General features: G+C 39.9%; 1 protein-coding gene across 3 annotated transcripts in view; it reads right to left on the bottom strand.

Annotated features, from left to right (window-relative positions):
* Positions 1 to 756: 756 nt before the first annotated feature.
* Positions 757 to 19241, bottom strand: part of phf2 (PHD finger protein 2) — a 36849-nt gene continuing 18364 nt past the window's right edge. Inside the window, exons 8-22 of one of the 3 annotated variants that reach the window (XM_056396441.1) lie at positions 19121 to 19208; positions 18703 to 18809; positions 15924 to 16015; positions 15715 to 15804; positions 13914 to 14258; positions 13582 to 13698; positions 10778 to 10893; positions 10382 to 10560; positions 10018 to 10085; positions 8320 to 8489; positions 7138 to 7430; positions 6210 to 6305; positions 6019 to 6128; positions 5624 to 5939; positions 757 to 3191 (exon numbers count right to left, since the gene is read on the bottom strand). In XM_056396441.1, the coding sequence (XP_056252416.1) occupies positions 3103 to 3191; positions 5624 to 5939; positions 6019 to 6128; positions 6210 to 6305; positions 7138 to 7430; positions 8320 to 8489; positions 10018 to 10085; positions 10382 to 10560; positions 10778 to 10893; positions 13582 to 13698; positions 13914 to 14258; positions 15715 to 15804; positions 15924 to 16015; positions 18703 to 18809; positions 19121 to 19208 (2276 nt within the window). In that variant the 3' untranslated portion in view covers positions 757 to 3102. Of the gene's footprint in view, positions 3192 to 5623; positions 5940 to 6018; positions 6129 to 6209; positions 6306 to 7137; positions 7452 to 8319; positions 8490 to 10017; positions 10086 to 10381; positions 10561 to 10777; positions 10894 to 13581; positions 13699 to 13913; positions 14259 to 15714; positions 15805 to 15923; positions 16016 to 18702; positions 18810 to 19120; positions 19209 to 19241 lie in introns of all 3 variants that reach the window. The other 2 variants (XM_056396423.1, XM_056396432.1) reach the window with 2 other exon arrangements.

Genomic DNA, 19241 nt, shown 5'->3' with positions numbered 1-19241 from the left:
GCATAATGTATGATTTATTGGAAACACTGATTTTAAATGTTCTGTAACTTGTTTTTATTACCGTCTCCTCATTGATGTTCAAATTCCCTCTTCAAAACTAGTTTTCTGTAATTATGGCCATAAAATGTGGATGTAGTAGAAATAAAAAAAAAAACTCAGAGCAGACAGTGTCAACATGTATATTAAAAGCTGAACTTTATGAGGCTAAATACAAATCACAGGGGACGGCTCTACACTGAAACCTCCATCTGTGGTCTACTTGAACATTATTGCATTAAGTCGATTTAAAAACATGCATCATGTGCTATTCATATATTTTTTGACTCCATCTAGTGGCGTAGACTGGCTGTTGCTTCAGGGTTTGACAGTAATAGTGGCTGTCTGACCACAGATTTAAGAACACTATCAAAACTTGAGGAAGTAAATGTTTTTTTGAACTAAGCAGATCCCGTATGAATTTCTGTGTACATTATATTTGAACTTTGAAAGAGCTGCTCAGGACAGTGAAAGGGCATCCTTGGATAAAAAAGCTCTGACTACTTGAGAGCACTTTTGTGTTAATACAGTTTTAATGGTGTTGACTTTGGCTTGGTTTTAATTAATGACTTGGCTGAAGGAGCTGCTAAAGCTCTGGAAGACGAGATCCCAGACTTGAGTCCAGAAGATGAAGCTCGGGGCTGATTCCCATGTTAAAGGTCAGTTTGTGATCAGTGTGGTGCTGGATATGACGCGACTTTAAAGTATGACAATGTGAAGCAGGAAAAACTGTTTTAGTCGTCACCACAGAAGCCGTCACATCGCAGGTGGGAGAGGAACACATTACAAAGTAGGTTTTCCACAGTAACTGTATTGCAAAAGTAAACAAGGCGGACAATCATATCATTCAACAACAATATGTTTGCTCCTCTGAATTTGCCATTTCTCTGTGTCTTAAAAAAGTGAGCCATGATCTCAAACAGAATTGTCTAAATACAGAAAAATATAGATTCAGGTCAAAAAGGATTGTAAATACTTACTAGTACTGTAAATAACAGTAAGGGAAGACAGCTACAACAGGTATCATTCACTGTCCTGGCACAGTGGATGCATTTAATAGGTTGGACATACAAAAATAAACCACAACAAAGCAACACACATATTGTACAAATAAAAACCTGAAAATATGTCCCACTGGCAGAGTTTGATCAGAGCGCATCTCATTACTGAGAAGTGGACGCATGGATTACATCTGTGACTAAAACACTGCTGCTATAGAGAATAGCACATTAAACCATGTTCAAAATGTCCCAACCAAAATGATACGGCGTGAGGGAGGCATGGACGCATCTGCTTAGAACTATAATATTAACAATAATAACATGTCACATTGGAAATGTTTACCATGACATCATGATAACACTGACACTGAGTGAAGACAGGATGGAGATAAAAAAAAAAAAAAGAAACTGCTCGGTAACATAGAATCTAGTGTGTAAAATGTTTGTGATGCCTCCCAAACACACACATACACGCACACATCCAAAACAACAAAAAAACAACAAAAAAAAAAAAGCAAGAAAAGAAAAAGAAAAAAAAAAGATTTTCTGCTAAGGGAGATTTCACAAGTTGATGAAATATTCAAAACAAAAACTCTTAAGAATTGTACAAGTATAAAAAAGCTACAAACATTAATAAATTACATCACTGACACATAAACACTTCACAAGGTGCTAGTAAAATAATTCCGAAACCCTTCAGGATACTAGAACTCAAACAAGAGGCTGGTCATAGAAACTTTAAGTGGTTTTTTTTTTTCCTTTTATATAATTTTTCCTCAAAGCTTCGTCTCTTGTTCAAACAGAATCACAATACAATTAGCTTTGTGTATGTAAGGCCATATGACAATAAATGTATTATTTCTTCAGTTGTTTTCCAGGCAACACCTTTAAATCTAAAGGGGAAAAAAAAAGTTAAAAATGAATCTCTGCTATTAAAAAAAAACAACAAAAAAAATAAAATAAAAAGTTCAAATATTAGGACTATATTGTATATCCATATATATATATTTTTATTCATTTATTCATAATTAGCAAAACCGGTAAAAATGTAGAATTAAGCCTTAAGGAGAAAAGATACAAAAAGTAGTAATTTAAAAGGCTATGTACAAGCTACATTCTATATACTGTACTGTGTGAAGCCGTAAAAATGCAGAGATGAGCCTAAGTTGTCGGTGCTGCCTGCGAAAGCAAAAGAAGAGAGAAAGTATCCCCATGCAACTGCAGACCTGACATGGATGAGGCTTATCATTAGCTACAGGTCCCACGTAGTGTAAGAAATCCTATGCTTGTCATGTCCGAACGCACTGAATCCTGTTCAGCGGGCCTCCACTAAGCCACTTAGTCTTATTGTTATCCTTTGTTTAACTGCAAGAAACATTCGGACACTGCTGCTGTTTGATACACGGCGTCATTCATGGTTCACTTTGTGCTTTACAGTTGTTCATTTCCTTCCTATGACTCGACACGAATAAATAAATATCAGCGTGAATAGTGCTCTGCAAATCTAAGTGTTAACATAAAGGGATAAATGCTCAAGTTGACTCCAATCAAAACCACGCTCCGCTGAATCTTGGCTGGGGAGGCAGGAAGGACGTGATTTTTCCATTTCAGCTCGCCGATCTTCAGTGTTGCAATGATAAGCTGCATCCATATAGTAGGAATTAATGTGTAAAATCCCCAAACCCTGACCTAAGCGCACATGCAACTGAATACATGCAAGGGATACTTTCAAAAATCTTGGAATGACTGCAATGTACTTCTACTTCATGTTTTAGCAACCCCTGATAAACTGACAGCTGTAGTAAAATGAGACATGTTCTCTTAAAAAATATTTATAGTAGGTTCTGTACACTTTAATATCTGAAAGTTATAAAGTATAAGTAGAGGCAAAAACCTATTTGAGTGATGTTCTTCTTAGAAATTGAAAAAATGCATGATTTTCTTCTTCCCCCCGTCTCGTTTCAGTTTTTTTTTCTCCATTGTTGGCTTTAATCAGTGAACGGGGGGTGAGGTTGGGATACGACCCAGCTCATGAATTCCCAGTCCTACAACAGTCCGCTGCATACTACAGGAGGAGCTTTCCATTTCGATGGATCTTTAAAATCTTTCCAAGTCTTTGTTTGGCTGTTGCCATGCCTTTCTTTAGCCGCTTAGCTGTGAAGAGAAGAAACAGGAGATAAGACAGGATGTATACAGCTAGAGTGTGCAGTAAAGACATATAACTTTTGCACAAAATAATTTGACTGAAACATGCTTTGTTTACATCCATGTTTGCTAGCTGAGAGTCTTATCATTATTATTATTATTATTATCATTAGCAGGAGCAATTGCAGCATTGTTCCATAGCACCACTAGTGGTCAAAACTCTACCTCTAAGTTAAAACATAATAATAGTAATTTATGTTGTACTTCCTCTCTGTTGCCACTAGAGGTACACAATTTTCACAGATGACTTAATATTCCTTTAAAGAGCACAGGTAGAGAAATTACTTCATTTCTGCCTGTAATAATGAATGACCACACATAATGTAGATTAATGTGGTTGTTCAATTAAAATAAATTGGAGAAAAATACAAGGAAACTACAGGGAAAAAACTCCTCTATTAAACCCAAGAAAATACTTATAATTGTTTACAACTTCATCACGGAAAACTTTTATCTGACACAAATCTGCCTCGCACTAACTAAACAACTCTCGGTTAAACCAGCAACAAATTAAAGCTCCATATTTTCCTCTTCTCCTGTGTTTTATTTGAAGTTTTGATCCATAAGGAGATACATTTGTGGTTTTAAGAACTCCTTTCTCAGGCTTCTCTCTGGAGCTTTAGTAACAACATTTCTGTGAGCCAATCAGAAGAGAGGAGGCTCTGAGAGTCTCGTCTGATTGGCTGACTGTTTTCTCAGTGACCCAATAAAAAATATAGCAGATTTCAGGTAAACACTCAGAGAAACCAAATCCTGCAAGATTGGATGGTGGGTCCAGGTGGGCGGAGCACGGCTGAGAGCGTTGACTGCTTTGCTGTGACATCACAAAGTCACAGAAGTCCTGACGGCTGGTTTTTAAGGCTCAGTTTCTGAATACAGGCTGTGTGCATTTCTCTGTGGACTGAGGCTTTGATACTTTCACAGTATTAATATAGAACCTAGACCTGCTTTATAATAAAACTACACATGGACATCTACCTTTAGACTGTATGGGACCTTTAAAATGAATGAATTGGAAGTTTCCAAATTGTCTTTTTTTTTGCTTTAAAACCTTACATGTAGCTTAGGTTTTGAAATCTGTTAATGAACAAATAGTCATGCCATCAGAATACTTTTAAAGAAGCGATTTAAGATTAAATTAGCATTGCAAGCGGTGATTCCAGGCTCAAGCCCTTTGGAGTTCAAGAGAGAAGCAGCTCAGTTGGCCAAGTTTAAAACGGCGAGCAGCAACGAGCAGGTGTCAGAATCAAAATTCACACTTCACTTCAGTTTAATTCTGTTTAAAGCAGGAGTGAGACCAATCACACACTAGTTTCATCATCACAAAGCCTGCAGCGTCTCAATAACTGCGCCCTCAACGTTCAGCCATTTGTCCCTCCGTCATCGGAGAACATCCGGTGAGTTTCATCAGCATTGCTCAAAAGTATCTTGAGTTAAGAGCTAATATATGATAGGCCACGCCCACTAGCACCAATCAATATGGCACATCAGACTTCAGTTAATACTTGGACCCAGAGCGTGAACACCTGAACTGATGAAATTCTGCCCACTGGGTTTAGAAGTACACTTTTTTGGTACTTGTGGGTTGGGTTCAAAATGCTTCACACACGCTGAAGATATGCACCTGCATTTATGATGACTGGACAAATTGCTAATGAGTTATGGACATTTTCCTTCTAAGTTCCTCCCCTTGTGCACATTGTTGGTCAATATCTTGAGAACAAAAGAAGATATCAATAAACTTTATACAACATTTTTTTAAACTTGGTCCAATGATGATCTAAAGACAATTTTGTAGCAATTAGAACTTCTGTTTGGCAGATGTCAACAATGTGTTTTTCAAAATTTCAAAGTGGTGGAAAAGAGGCTTCTTCATAGAACACAGTGAGCTTGACTCGTGTGAAATTTCAAGTCAATCGGAGTTATGGTGTGAGGGGTGTGTCCTTTCCAAATTACCTTAATTACAGCTCCACCATCTTTAGCAAAAAATAATAATTTACCAGCAGAAACACAGTTGGCCTTTGACCCTTCAGGGCTTGAATCCTGACCAAGAGGTCAACAGCAATGCTAGTAGCTCTGTGATGCTGTGCGTAAATACAGCAGTGCTTTAAGCTAAATAAACATCAACATGCTAACATACTGAAAATGACATAAAATGCTGATGTTAAGCAGGTTTCATATTTACCTTGTTCACTATCTTTACTTTTATCTCAGTATCACTTAACAGCTGCAGATAAAGGGAATCTCATCTGCCTAAAGTCGCCTGACTGACTTTGCCATCTGCACAAAACACACAAAATCACACTTTAAAATGTGACGCTGTAATGCTGTCATACTACTTTTCGTCTGATCAGCCTCACTCTGCTTTCGTCGCGGCTCACCTTTGGCGTCCGCTGACCCCGCGCGATCCCCCTTTGCCATGCCGCTGCTGTTGGTGCTAGTGGAGTTGGTGCTGTTGTTGGGAGAAGACATGGATGGTCGCCTCTGGCTGAGGAAGACCCCGGGCGCCATAGGCTGCGGCCCTCCCGGTGACTTGACTGCTCCAGTGTTGAACTCGTGGTCTGTCAGGCTGCCATCTTGGGAGTCAAGATTGTGCTCCGGCGAGCTACTGTCCTGAGAGATTTTTGGGGGCTCTTCAATTACTATTGCCTTCTTTTTGGTGCTTTTCTTCTTCTTCTTGGTTTTCTGTTGCTCCTCCTATTGACACATATTGATTGTTGAGTAATACTTTCAGGAATTGTGACGAGTATTATGTGAGAATATTGCTAAGACATACCTGATGAGAAAGCTTTGCTGCAGCTGCGGCCAGTCCCGTTTCTATGGAGGCTACTCGGGCTCCGTCTCTTGCCGGCCGCTCTTGTCGAGGAACTGAGGGTCCTACGCGGGCTGTGAAGAGATTCATATCAATGTTTACAACACATTTAATTCATAGTGTGTACAATGTTCTTTAGTGATGCCTGTATTTACCTGTCGGGCTGTATGGAGTGTCATCGCTGCTTTTCCGTTTTTTTGATCTAGATTTGAAGACAGGATTATCCTCTTCGGACTCCAACGAGGGGTAAACTAAAAAAGATGTGACAGATTACTAACACATCATGCATGTATGGTTTTCAAAGAGAGGAATGAAACAGGACTTGCCAATTATTGTTACATATACAGCATAAAGCATTGAATGTGACTCTTGATCTAAAATGGTGGAAGTTTCCAGTGACAGCACACAGGACAGCTGTGAGACAGCTGTTGAATGCCCTGTTCTCTCTCTCCCTGCTTACAGCACAACCATTACAATCTAGACATTTTAATATCTGATAATTGGATGATCAAGATAAAAAATGGCCTGTTTACAAAAGAAGAAACGAGAGCCAGCGTGTGAGAAAAGCTTCACGCTGCCCTGAGGATTTCAGAGCGAGAATGTTCGTGCTACGAACAACTAATTAGACCCTAATTAGAAGTTCAAAAAGGATGTAAAACAACAATTCGGAACTCGTGTTAATGGCTTATTAACAAGCTGGGAGGGTCCAAACAGCTGTGTTTGGATGGGATTCACAAAGAAAATGTTTCAGAGGGAAAAGATCACAAATTGGAGCAACACAAAAGGGTGGATTTGGAAAGAACGCATGAAAAATAAACATCAACCCTATCATCCAGTCCTAATGAAAAGTTGCAGGCCAAATTTAGAATTAAAGACCCACATGTTGATCCATCGGGGTCAATCTGTTTTTAACAGCAACTGTTAGCAGCAGTGAGAATCAAGGCAGATAATTATTTTCTCATTCATTTGCTCAAAAAATAACCCGGTGACAGCGGCCTGATCCGGTGAGGTCCAGTCATCTGGCGTGCTCGAAAATTCAAATTAAACAGGAACGAGGAGAATGAGTCGGCGTTTGGTGCTTACCGTAATCTGAGTCCTTGAAACACGCGTCCATGTGATCCTGGTCGTCGTCATAATCCAGGCTCTCAATACTGCTGCTTTTCCTGGGTTTCTTCGGGAGCCGCTTGGTGGGCCGCTTGCTGTTGTTGCTGCCTCCGCCCGCTCCTCCGCCGCCCTTCTTGCCGACCTGCGTGCTGTGCGAGTTGCTCTTCAGCTGGCTATTGTTCTTGGACTGGCTGTTGCTCCACGGCTGCTGCAAGCTGTCTGAAGACGACAGGTTGGCCATGGACAGCATGCCCTGAATGGCCTCCTGTGTGCTGGGAGATGCAGGTGGCTGACTGTAAGTACGTCAATAAGAAATACACAACAACGCAGCCATTACACAGCGGTCAACATGCCGGCAGAGGAGAAGAGCGACTGAGAAAATTAATTGAAAAAGGCTTTGAAGTCCACGTCGGTGTCACCAGTTGTGCTGTTAAGCATCATTATCATTTGGCAGCTGGAAGAGCAAAGTAAAACCGTCAAAATGAAATATTCCCCACAGACCTGTGATCACTTTAAGAAGCAGCTGAGGAAAATAATTCCACACAAATATTAAAGAATTAGCTGCAACACTGAGCAAAGTGACTATTTAACTGCCATAATGGACTGTGGTCACTTCATTCCCCACTTTCACAAAGTTCCCGCTTCAAAGCACCAAAACAATTTGAGAAATTAACATATTTCAGCCAATGTTTTGCTCATTTGTAGCTTTCAGTGTGGTGGAAATAGACCATCAAGAGCTGAACAAAACAGCGGACAGCAAAAGGCAAAAGGGAAAAGCCTGGGGCCGCGCAGCGTTTGATAGATTAACACGGAATGAAACAAACATTGACTTAACACAAACTGCTGACAGAATCTGCAGAAATTGTTGCTTCAGTCGCTCGTTGATTTTTTTCAGCTCAAAGCAAAGTTATAAAATTCAGCTTTTTCATCCAGTTACTTGGTCGCTGAGCGGGCCGTTTGTTTGTCAGTGCGTCAGCCCATTAAGGAGCGTTAAGACCTGAATTTCATTCACCGAGAGGAAAATTGGTCCAGTGGGATCCATTTAGAGAGTAATGCTGTGCATGTATGGTGTGTTTGGATGTGTCCCATTGGTGGTGATGGAAATGGAGTGAGGATGCAGAAAGAAGTGATGTCACGGGGGGGGGGGGGGGGGGGGTCTACCTGTTGGCGCTGTAGTCAATCCCACCCACTTGCTTGCTCGCCTGCAGCAGGTCCAGAATCCCTGCAGCGCTGCCGCCCTTTTTCTTGACCTTAGAGTTGCGACTTTTGACCTCAGGCTTGGCCTCTGTGTCTATGTGCAGAGTCTCTTCATCTGAGGAGTCGACACTCTGCTTTTGGAGAAAGTGGACAAGGTAGAAAAAAGACATGAGTCACACAGCAACAGAGGAATACAGTGTTGCTTCTTGCTTTGAATATGATGTATATTTACGTATATTTTGTTTCCTGCTTATTTACTTTTCCTTTTCTCTGTTTATTATGTGACCTTGGCCAGATTAACCCACTAGGGGACACTGTAAAAATGAGCTCTGGGCTCCTACCAGCCCCCTTTGTGGTTATTTAGTTTAACACAAATGTATTTAGATATCTGTACCATGTACATTTTGACACATGTAGACAAAAACGGGTAATCAGACAAAACCTGCCTTAGAGCCTTGGAGCTTTGGACCTTATTCCTCCAGTAATTTACATTTAATAAAATTTCCACAAACCAAGAGACAAACAATAAATCTGGGGGCTTCTGTGGCCCCAGAGAATGTGGATCCCCGGGGCAGTTGCCTGCTTTAGCCATACAGCCTTGGATGTGGCTGAAGTTAAGTATGCGACTCCAGCTTGGTTGGATGTGGAGTTGAAGCTGAGTGAGAATAGCCAGTGAAACAGCAGATCAAGGTTATGATATTGTTTCCAGTGACCTCTCATTAGTAAACATAAGAGCATCTGGTATTAGTCTGTTTCTTCCTCTTCCTCTGTTCACGCCACAGCTATTTCCCTCATCAGTGTGTGGTGGCCACAGCTTAAGGAGCTTCTAACTCTGATTTACCCAGAATGCATTTTTTTTTTCTGAGCTTTAAAGGAACATTGCAGCATGTTCTGGCTTAAGTGAATTTTCAGTGTATCTTCGGTACAAGATCGGTAGTATTGGAGATCATATGAGGATGTTGCTGTTTGTGTGAGTCAACCATCGACAATTAACCACTGAACTCTCTTAAAGTTCCTCTCCAGACATGTTTTAAACTCTGTGAGAATCCTCTGCTATGATTCATATTTTGTTTAACATGAAAAAATCAATCTCCTCTTACTTCTTCATTGACAAAACTAGATCAGGCCTTGAGCCCCGCCCACCACCTGCTTGCTCCAGGTGGACAGGTGAAAGAGCAGAGAGCATCAAGATGGTTAGAGGAGGAAACATCAGAGAGACTCAGCCACATGTTTGAGCCTCAGTCAGACCCAGACTCAGACTCAGATGAGGAGTCTGTTGAGACCAGAACCAGAGACTAGCAGACTTATCAGAACGGTTAGCGCAGTTAGCATTTTTTATTTGTTTATGTTGTTTGTTAGCTTGTAACTGGCAGTGGCTGACACACTGTTAGCTGTTGTGCTAATGCTAACTCTCTCTCTCTCTCTGTACTGACACAGTTTCAGGTTTATTTAGCCCCGCCCCCTCGTCCCCACCAGTTGACAGGATTGGTTCCTCAGGTCTGTGACATATGAAACCCTGGCTGTCTGTATTATATAAAAACACCATATGGATGTTAACAAGGTTACACTTGATTTTTTAATGTGCACAGTGTAGAATAATGAGATTACAACCCGGTCAAATATGAGCTACATTTGATAAATGTTGTAAAAATCAATACGTACCTTGGTCACCAAGGGTTGGAACTTTGGTTTTTTGGCTGGCTGGATGGATTCTCTGATGTCTGACAAAACTGGAGAGAAATGAAGTGATCACTGAGCAGCAGCAGTGCGCACACAGGTTGTTAGTCTGAATAGTCTGTGATTGTTAACAGTAGAGCTGGGTATCGATCACTCGACAGAGCTGGAACACGGCTGCCTCTAATCCTTTTTTATGTAGCAAAATAAGCCAAACTGCTTAATGCATCACTATTACAACAACAACTTTACCCAAATAAAATCAGCCCTAAAGCTAAATAACTGATACCCAGCCCCAGCCGATGGTTCAAACAAACTGAAACACGAAATGCAATAAATCCAAAATACTCACAGGAGAGATCTCTCTTCACCGTGTTCTTTTTCCGTCTAATGGGGAATTCGTCAATTTTCAGCTCCCCCTCGTCTGAGACATACTCGTACTCATCTCTCACTGGCTTGGTTTTGTCTTCTTTTAGGTTTTGTAATGAACCAAAAACACTTGAGTTGGTCTGAGGTTTCAGCGTCTTGGAGCTGAAGAGGAAACCATAGGACAATGAGGGGAGTGATGGGAGGTTCAGCCAGGCACTCACAGTGAGAAGTCCTTGAATTAGCTCTAATGGATACAGCGCTGATAGCCACATAGCTCTATAATCACCGTTATACACCACATGAGAAGGTTCACATGCTCCTCTCTCCAAAGACCTTTCATGAAACGTTTATATGGCAATCACAGCCATTCCATACATACCCGAGCATTTTCTTGTGAGACACAGTAAAGCTGAATTTGTCTTTATTGCTTGACAGAGGTGTTCTGTCAAATTTGCACTCCTCCTCCATTTTTAGCAGGGAATCTGGTTTACTGTTCTGTAAAGAGAAGAAGGAATCAATGTCAAACAAGAAGCGAGGTCAGTGAAATCCCCGTGATGTTAAAGGTAGACGCCATCACTGATCATCACTGATAATATGAGTGTCGGCTTTTTATGTGACTAGAATCAAAGATCCAAGTGTAAAACATCATTCAGCAGCTGCACTAACCACTTTTCTTCAGACTACAAATGTCTCCAATGATTGAGTGTAATGTAGAGCTGCACCAAAAGCAAAAAAAAATCATATTGCGATTATTTTGGCAGATATTTGTGATTTCAGTTGGAATGGTTGTTTTTGCATTTTCATTTTCAATGAAAAAAATGAAGAAATGATGATAGTGTGATTTTTGCTGGTTCTTGTACCAGACAAACATGTTCTTTTACGTCTGGAGAATATGATTTGTGGCTCAGGGCGTCTCTGTAGCAACACAACACTTATGGTGCTAACAATGAACAACAATGTGACACATTTGACCTTTATCAAAAATAAATTGCAGGTCCTGTGATTTGGATATTGCACTTGGCCACGTTGCGATTATTCGATTATATTTGGATTCATCCTGCAGCCCTAGTGTAATGTAAAAAGGAGCGAATGTGTTGATGAACCCGAGAGAATTATCATGCAACTCTCCAATTCCCTTCAGATCTCCATTTCAGCTTCTTTGAGCTCATTGTTTTGTCTTTCCAGCCGACACACTACGATGTCACAAACTTTTGTTTCCACTGGCAGAAACCCACCGTCCAGTGCAGCAGCAGCTCGCTGGTGAACATTTAGCAGCTAAACACACACTGTTTACGCAGGAGCTTGACACACACACACATGACTTCAAATGAAACTAATGTTGCTGTGTCCAGCTCATTTCTGTTGCCAAGTGGCAAATGAACTCATTAATAAACAAATAAAATCATAATACAAAGTCAGTGTAATATAACACAGGCTTGTCTTAATTTGCAGTTAGATTTACAAAGTTTATAGAGTTCAGGTTTTTTGCAAGATTTATAGGTTGATTTTTCATGTATCTGGCATTAACACATTTTGTTGTATTTTTTTGTCTTACAGAGTTTTTTTACTCATTTAATTTCTAGTAAAGTTAGTTCTTTAAAATGTGCTGTTTTATGTTTGCTGTTTGTGTTTTTGACAAGTTTATTTCTCAGTAAAATGTCACAACAGGTCAATTCATTTAACTGATATTGGATCAGAGGTTTTTTAAACCTCTTTAACCTTTGATCTTTGCAGTTTTACTTGTATATAACCAAACTTTGTATCAGCTTCCTCTCACAGCTGTGTCTCTCGTTGTGGTGGTGTCTCTCTCTCCTTCTTTAAAATACAATTTTAGCCCTGAATATATATAAAAATCTATTTCCTGTTTTCTCTGTATCTCAAATATTATAAACTTTTTTTCACAATGATAAAATCCAGCACTTTCACACTTGTTTGATTGATGTTGATGCTCTTTAAATAAACTCAATCAACCAGTGTCTCATCTCTTAAACATCATCAATCCTTCCTACGTGAACAATTCTGACAGCCCTAATTAAACAATAAGAAAAAATAAATGTTATCCAACGACTCATAATTAAAACGAATCCGGGCACATGGAGGGAACTGTGTGTGGATTTCAGCGCTAAGTGGTGTTAAATGAAGTGACTGTTCTGTAAAAAACTAGAAGGCAGTAATTTGATGACAATAAAAACATTACTGCTAAAAAGACTGAAATCATCATGATGTTAATCTCCATAGATGATATTCACTGGAGACATTTTGCGGCTCACTGTAAACTAAACTAAATCTACTGAGGCAAACGGCTGCCATGAAAATCACCACGGAGCAGACGGTGTAATTAAGTGAAATCCAAGAATACACATTTTCAAATATTCACTCCTCAACAATTCTGCCTCCTAAATTAAAGGCATGTGACAACACGGTGTAACCTCAAACTGAGATTTCACACTGACTCATTCATTCTGGGTTTTTTTTTTTTTTTTTCAATTGACACTAACACAGGGTAAAGGACCTAATTGCCCTGCACGCTCTGCGCGGCGGAGCTGTGAACTTTTACATGTGATCACGAGTGAGGATGAGGTCTACGGTGACCTTGGTTAACAGCTAACAGGGTCTCTGCTCCATCTGCAAATGTTTGGCCTGATGTGATGGAGCAGCTGGATGGAGAGACTGCAAACATTCACTGTGAGTTTGACATTGAATTTTCCATGAAACTAAAAACCCTTTAATGTCTTCCGTTCAACTGAATGACACTCTTGCTCTGTAAAAGCCTTCCCGTGTTGTTCAGCAATAACAGAAGAAAAGACGTTTTGAAAGGATGAGGGCATATGTAAATACTGCACGTGGTGGATATGGAAATAGCATAATTTCATTAGGTAAACTCTGGGCCGCCTGATGTTTCTGGAGCAGCTCTGATGAGCTGCAGACCTAAAATGTGCAACTTAGGCCACATCATTATTTTAGCTGATTGCTTTGAAGTGAAGTGTGCAAACCACTTCTGGACGACTCTGCATATTTGTCTGTTCGGTTGCTCGGCTTGTAACCTTCGAACGTGTCGAGACTTCTTTTAAAAGCAACCTTCAGTTTGTTTCAGCCTGTAACAGATTGTGATACTGTTTACTTTGGCCCGTGATGAGCAACCATTAGTTTTAAATAATAACTTGTCAGCTGAAACGATCTTACCTTATACTTCCATTTTGCTTCAGTCTTGTTTTTATTCTGCTCTCTGATTTCAAACTTCTCCACGTTGTTCTGCTTTGATAGTTCTTTCTCTGACATGCTCAGGACGTTCTTCACAGCCTGCAAAATGGAAATATGCGAAGAGAGACACAATTAAAAACAGAAAAATTTCATCTGCAACATTAAGAGTCGCAGTTTGCTTTTGCCTTTCTGCATATACAGTTAAATTTCACGAGCTTTCTGCTGGGAGGGAAACAAAATGGCTACAGCTACAAATGATCATTCCACAACATAACAACAATATTCACTTCACGCCAACTTCACCATCTGCTCACCTTCATCTTTTTTGGCTGGTCCATTTTACTCAAGATGTCCTTTGCATGGGACTCGAGAGCAGCGAAGCTGGAGGGTTTAGGAGGCGGCGATGACTCTTTTGCCTTCTTGGCTTTCTTCTTTCCTCCTTCCTTGACCTTCGGCACCTTCGGAGGCTTGGGGGCCTTGGGCATCTTTGGGGGTTTGGGAGGCTTTGGAGGTTTGGAGGCTTTCTTCCTGCCTTTCTCTCTGCTGGGTGAGGGGACGTGGGCCGGGGAAACGGGCTCTTCGGGCTCGGAGTGGGTGGAGGGCGGCTCTTCCACCGGCACCTTAATGCTCGGCTCGCTCTTAATGGCTTTTGTGGCGTTCTAGACGTGAAGGCAGGCAAATGTGAAGCGAGCTTTATCTTTGTAATCAGCAATTACATGTCACCATGACGAGTAAAACTAAACTGAACATGAACTGAAAAAAAATCAATGACAATTTGACATAATTACGTAATTCAGTAAGTATTGCTTGTTGTTTCGCTGTTTGCCGTGATATTTTAAAACAGATTGAAGTCATCATTTCAGTTCTTGTTCCTTCATGAGGTTTTGCAGGTTAAATGTTCAACAAAAAAACAAAAGACAGATAAATCAAGTATGAAGATCATTAGTTGCAGCTTCTCACACTGGAAGATCTACAATATCTGTCTATAACACAAGAGCTGTGTCCCAATTCAGGGGTCACATCCTTCGGAGGCTGCATTGGATATATATATATATATATATATATATATATATATACACGGCTGCGGAGGTGAGGTGTGTCACATCTACTAGAAACATTTTTTCTCCATAGAACCTCAAAGTGACAACTGTTTTTCTGCTTTGGACTTGAGCGTTAAGATGATGTTTTCTCAAACGCCAGTTAAGTCCTGTTTGTTTTTGGAGTAACAGGAATACTGTTATAGAAATAAATACGAGGCTAACCTGGCTGACCTTAACATATGCTCATGTTGTCACTCTCACTGTTTGTGTTTTGCGCCTAAACTTGTCTGAACTAATATATAAAATACAAGAATTTAGTCATTTTTCTCTCTTTTGCAACAAGTTAACCTGCTGATGGCACAATCTTTACCTTTGCCAGGGAGGTTATGTCTTCACCTGTGTCTGTTGTTTGTATTGAAGTGATTTGGAGGGAGGGAGGGGCCAGGGAAGAGCCCGTTAAAGGGATTTTTTTGATCACTTTCCTCAACATCGGGAGATGTGGCAGTTTTCATGTTCATATTGGTTGGCCTTGGTGGAGGTCTGATGGACCCTGAGAACTAGAACTGTCCCTCTTAAATTAAATTCCCTATTTTTTTCCCCTTTTTAAAAAAAATTGTTTATCTATTTTTTATATTGTAAAATATATTGTACTTGTTTATTTGCTGTCTTTATATTTGTGGATGGGGGGGGGGGGGGTTGTATGTGTTTTTGTATACCCATCATTGCAAAATGATTTTTCTGTGTGGCTTTCATTCGGAATGCTTTTTATTACTTATTGCATATTTTTACATGAAGTTAAGGTTCTGCTACTTTTTCACCTGAGCAAACCAGGTTAAAACACGGGACAGGAAACCTGTGAGCCTGAGATTAAAAAAAGGAAACGTTCGTCCTCTGAAAATGAACATGAACATGAACATCCCAATTCAGGGAAGATCAACCCATCATTACGAATAATCCTGTGGATTAGGAATTTCATATCAGATTTCACACCACTGTGTGTAAAACTACCTGGTGGAACTTTCAGAGAGCGGATGATTGATCATATTATGTTTAAACTTAAATAAATTCAAAATACCTCTGACAGTCTGATCTCTTTGGCAAGATCTTTAATGAGCTGAGATGGTTTCATGTTCTCTGGAAGCTCATCTTCATGTTCCAGGAGGGCCTGTCAGGAGGAAAACAGATAACTGTCATCACTTTTATGACACTAGACAAGGACAACTGGCACTACTACTCCAACTGACATACAGTAGATACATCCAGTAAATCCTCACACGTCCGTACCTGTTTTTTAGTCCATGCTCTGAAGGCTCCATTGATGATTTTGGCACCATGGATCAGATATGGAGCTGGTTGCTTATTTGCTTTATGTAAACCTACAGAAGAAGAAATGCAAATGTTATCATTAAATCAGCTGTGACCTTTAAACTGTGACAAGTCAAAGGCATTAACTTAAAAAAAAAAGTGCACATGTCCAGTACAGCTGAGATTCGCAGGATGAAACTGCCATAGCTCTCGCCAACACAACAGATGAGCCGATACTTCTTCTTGTTACAGACACCCTGTGTAGTTATTGCACAGGACTCTGAAGGACTCTGTCAACAGTGTGACTGTGTGTTTAGACAAACTGTCCTGTTACCTAAATTTAAGAGAGCTGAGTCCCAAAACAGCCAAGTGACGAGGAACACATCGACATTATCCTGCTTCACTGTGCGCCCCTGGTCTGTCGCCTCCATGGCGATAAACAAAGAGCTCTACTAATGTCATATTGTCTACAGCTATGTTCTAACCTATAAAGACTCTACATGCAATACTATGCAAATGTGTTTTACTTCTTTTATTTTCCCATTGGTGTCAATTGTTTTTTTTTTTTTTTGGTCAAACTTACAATATCTTTATGAGGCAAACCAGTGCGGACATTTTAGATCTATATTCGACCTTTCCACATACTGATAATGTGGCACTGGTCATGCTCAGTGTGATGTATGGCTCCTGTCAACAGTCTACTGTAATATGTTTCTACTGTTGAAGAATGAAGGGCTGCCTGATCGCTCTCTGAGCTCATTTCACCTCAATCTTTTGTGACATGTTGTATCTGTTGGGTTTCTGCAAAATGAACTGCATTTCCCATGAACACTTGCAGGGACACAGACTTGGTTTCAGACATCTTTTGAGATGCCTTTTAAAGAGATTAACAGTATATGAAAATATACTGCAGATTAAATACATTTTTACAGAAAAAAAAGACAAAGTTAGCACCAAATAAAAATTCAGATGAGCATATTAACATTTTTATCATTTTATCAACATTATTTATTTGCCCTGATGAAAGTCTGTCTGTGCAGAGTCCTCCTTGCACCATAGTTGAATTTTTTGGCCTTGTAGTATCTTCCTGTATATTTAACGTACATTTTTTACTTTATGGTTTGTCTGTATTTATTTGTGGCTTTGTTCCTGCTCGACGTCTGATTTGCAAACTTCTTTTATCTTAAGATACACCGAGTTTAGCTTGTCTTTTATATTTAGGGTATTTTGTGTATTTTACTATGTTCTTGTGTGAACAAATGTGTTCTTATTAGTCTATTGTGTTGAATGTTATTCAAGCTCATCAAGGAAAATTCCTAATGACATTTGTTGTAATTGCAATAAAAGTAACCCAGTGTCAACTGCTGCACAGCACGCATGCAGCAAAGAATAATAGTAATAGAAAACAAATCAACAACAATAAAAACAAAATAAAAACATGTGCTTACAAAGCTTGAATACTATAACCTAGTGGTTCCTTTTTTTTTAAATTATTATTATTTTGGGAGGGGGGCAAAAATGTATTTTCACTATAATTCCACCCATAAGTAACACAATGACAGACTGTATGACTATTTTGGTCATGGGTTTCAAACACTTTCACTGTAATTAAACATCTTAAAAGTAAACTCTTATCAAATGGGGGCCTGCGGTGTAATTAGCGCCAGCGTACGGGTCCTTGATGTGAAATAGTTTGAGAACCGTTGCTCTAACCTGAGGGATCCTGGATTTCTGAATCGGATATCAATATCTGACGGTTTAAAAAAACCTGATTACAACAACAATACGAGCCAAAATGAATTTCTATCTCAACATACTGTCAGTTCTCTGTTGGACGTTTAATGGCTGTCATCTTTCTGCACGGATCATTCTTATTTGGAAACCGACATGTTTGCAGATTCCTGATAAATCTACAACACACTAATATCGGCCGCACACACAGATGCATTCTGGATATTACACCTCCACACTACATCTCTAGAAGACTGACTTTACTCAGCTATTAGTTGTAACTTTTGTCAGGTTGGACTCACCAGTCCAGATTGAACTGCTTCAACTACAGACTTGATTTATGTGAAATTATGCAAACTCAGTTTTAATGTGGATTTCCTCTTCAATTTGACTTTAATGGCGGAAAACAAATATATAAGTAGCCCTTTGAAATGAAGTGGATTTACAACCAAAACAGGAAATTATTAATAAGATCAAGACAAAATAGCAGCAGCAGTGAAGTGAGTCTCTTTCCTGACCTTGAAGTTAAAAAGAATAATGGTATATTAATGGGAAGACCTTGTGGGTTAGAAGTAGTGTGCAACAATAGCAACCTAGCTTTAACACACACACACACACACACACACACACACACACACACACACACACACACACACACACATAGAAAATGGTGGAAACATAAACAATTGGCCCAAGCCAGCTGAGGGGAGTTTAAACACAGGCTTGTAATGGAGCAAATGATTCTAGCCGGGCCAAATCTTTTGAAGCTAATCATCTGTGAACTCAGCGATTTAATGACTGAAATAATATTAGAGCATCCAGCTCCTCATCTGTGCAGCAGACACGCAGCCGTACGCTGGTGCGGCTTGGAAAAAGACATTTCTGACAGTGTTTGTGTTTTCTCTGCTTTCATGCATTCTTCTGGAGAAATGGTGAGTTAAATGACGATGTAAGTTTACATTAAAATACCACATATTAAGAGCAAAAGTTTAATCTATAAATACATGAAACTAATTTAAGAGTTCACCTTTGAATCGCTCGAGGAGATGCCGTCCCACATACCAGCACGCCGTCTCGAAGTTGGGGAAGGGGGTGAGAGTTTTGACCTTGAGCCGCTTCTCGATTTCATACGCTCTGAGGAGAATAAACCAAGACCTCTCAGCTAAACATTGTCATGTATTACCAACAACTTTAACAAACTATGCAATTCATAAGGTATTTCCAAATGTGGAGAATTCATAAACAGATTGGTGGAATATGGAGCTAAAGACAAGTCCCAAATGTGAACCCAGTGGAAACTACTGAGTAAGATCAGCCAAGTCCTTTGAGTCGCACTAAATCCCCCCAAACCAGGACATGACAAAAACAGCCAATTACGACACACAGTGACAACGCAGCAGCAGCAGCAAGGATGAATGTGTGTGTAGTGAGATAGTTGTCCAAACCTCATCTGCATCTCCACACTCAGGTTGTGGACGAAGTGTCCAGAGAACGCCAGGCAGTCAACCGGAGTCAGTATTGCATTGATCCAACCTGAGGAGATATAACTACAGATTCATTCATTCA

This window comes from Seriola aureovittata, chromosome 2, assembly GCF_021018895.1.
Source record: "Seriola aureovittata isolate HTS-2021-v1 ecotype China chromosome 2, ASM2101889v1, whole genome shotgun sequence".
NCBI lineage: Eukaryota > Metazoa > Chordata > Actinopteri > Carangiformes > Carangidae > Seriola > Seriola aureovittata.
Note: the sequence above shows the minus strand (reverse complement) of the source record. Positions and strands in the feature narration are given on the sequence as shown.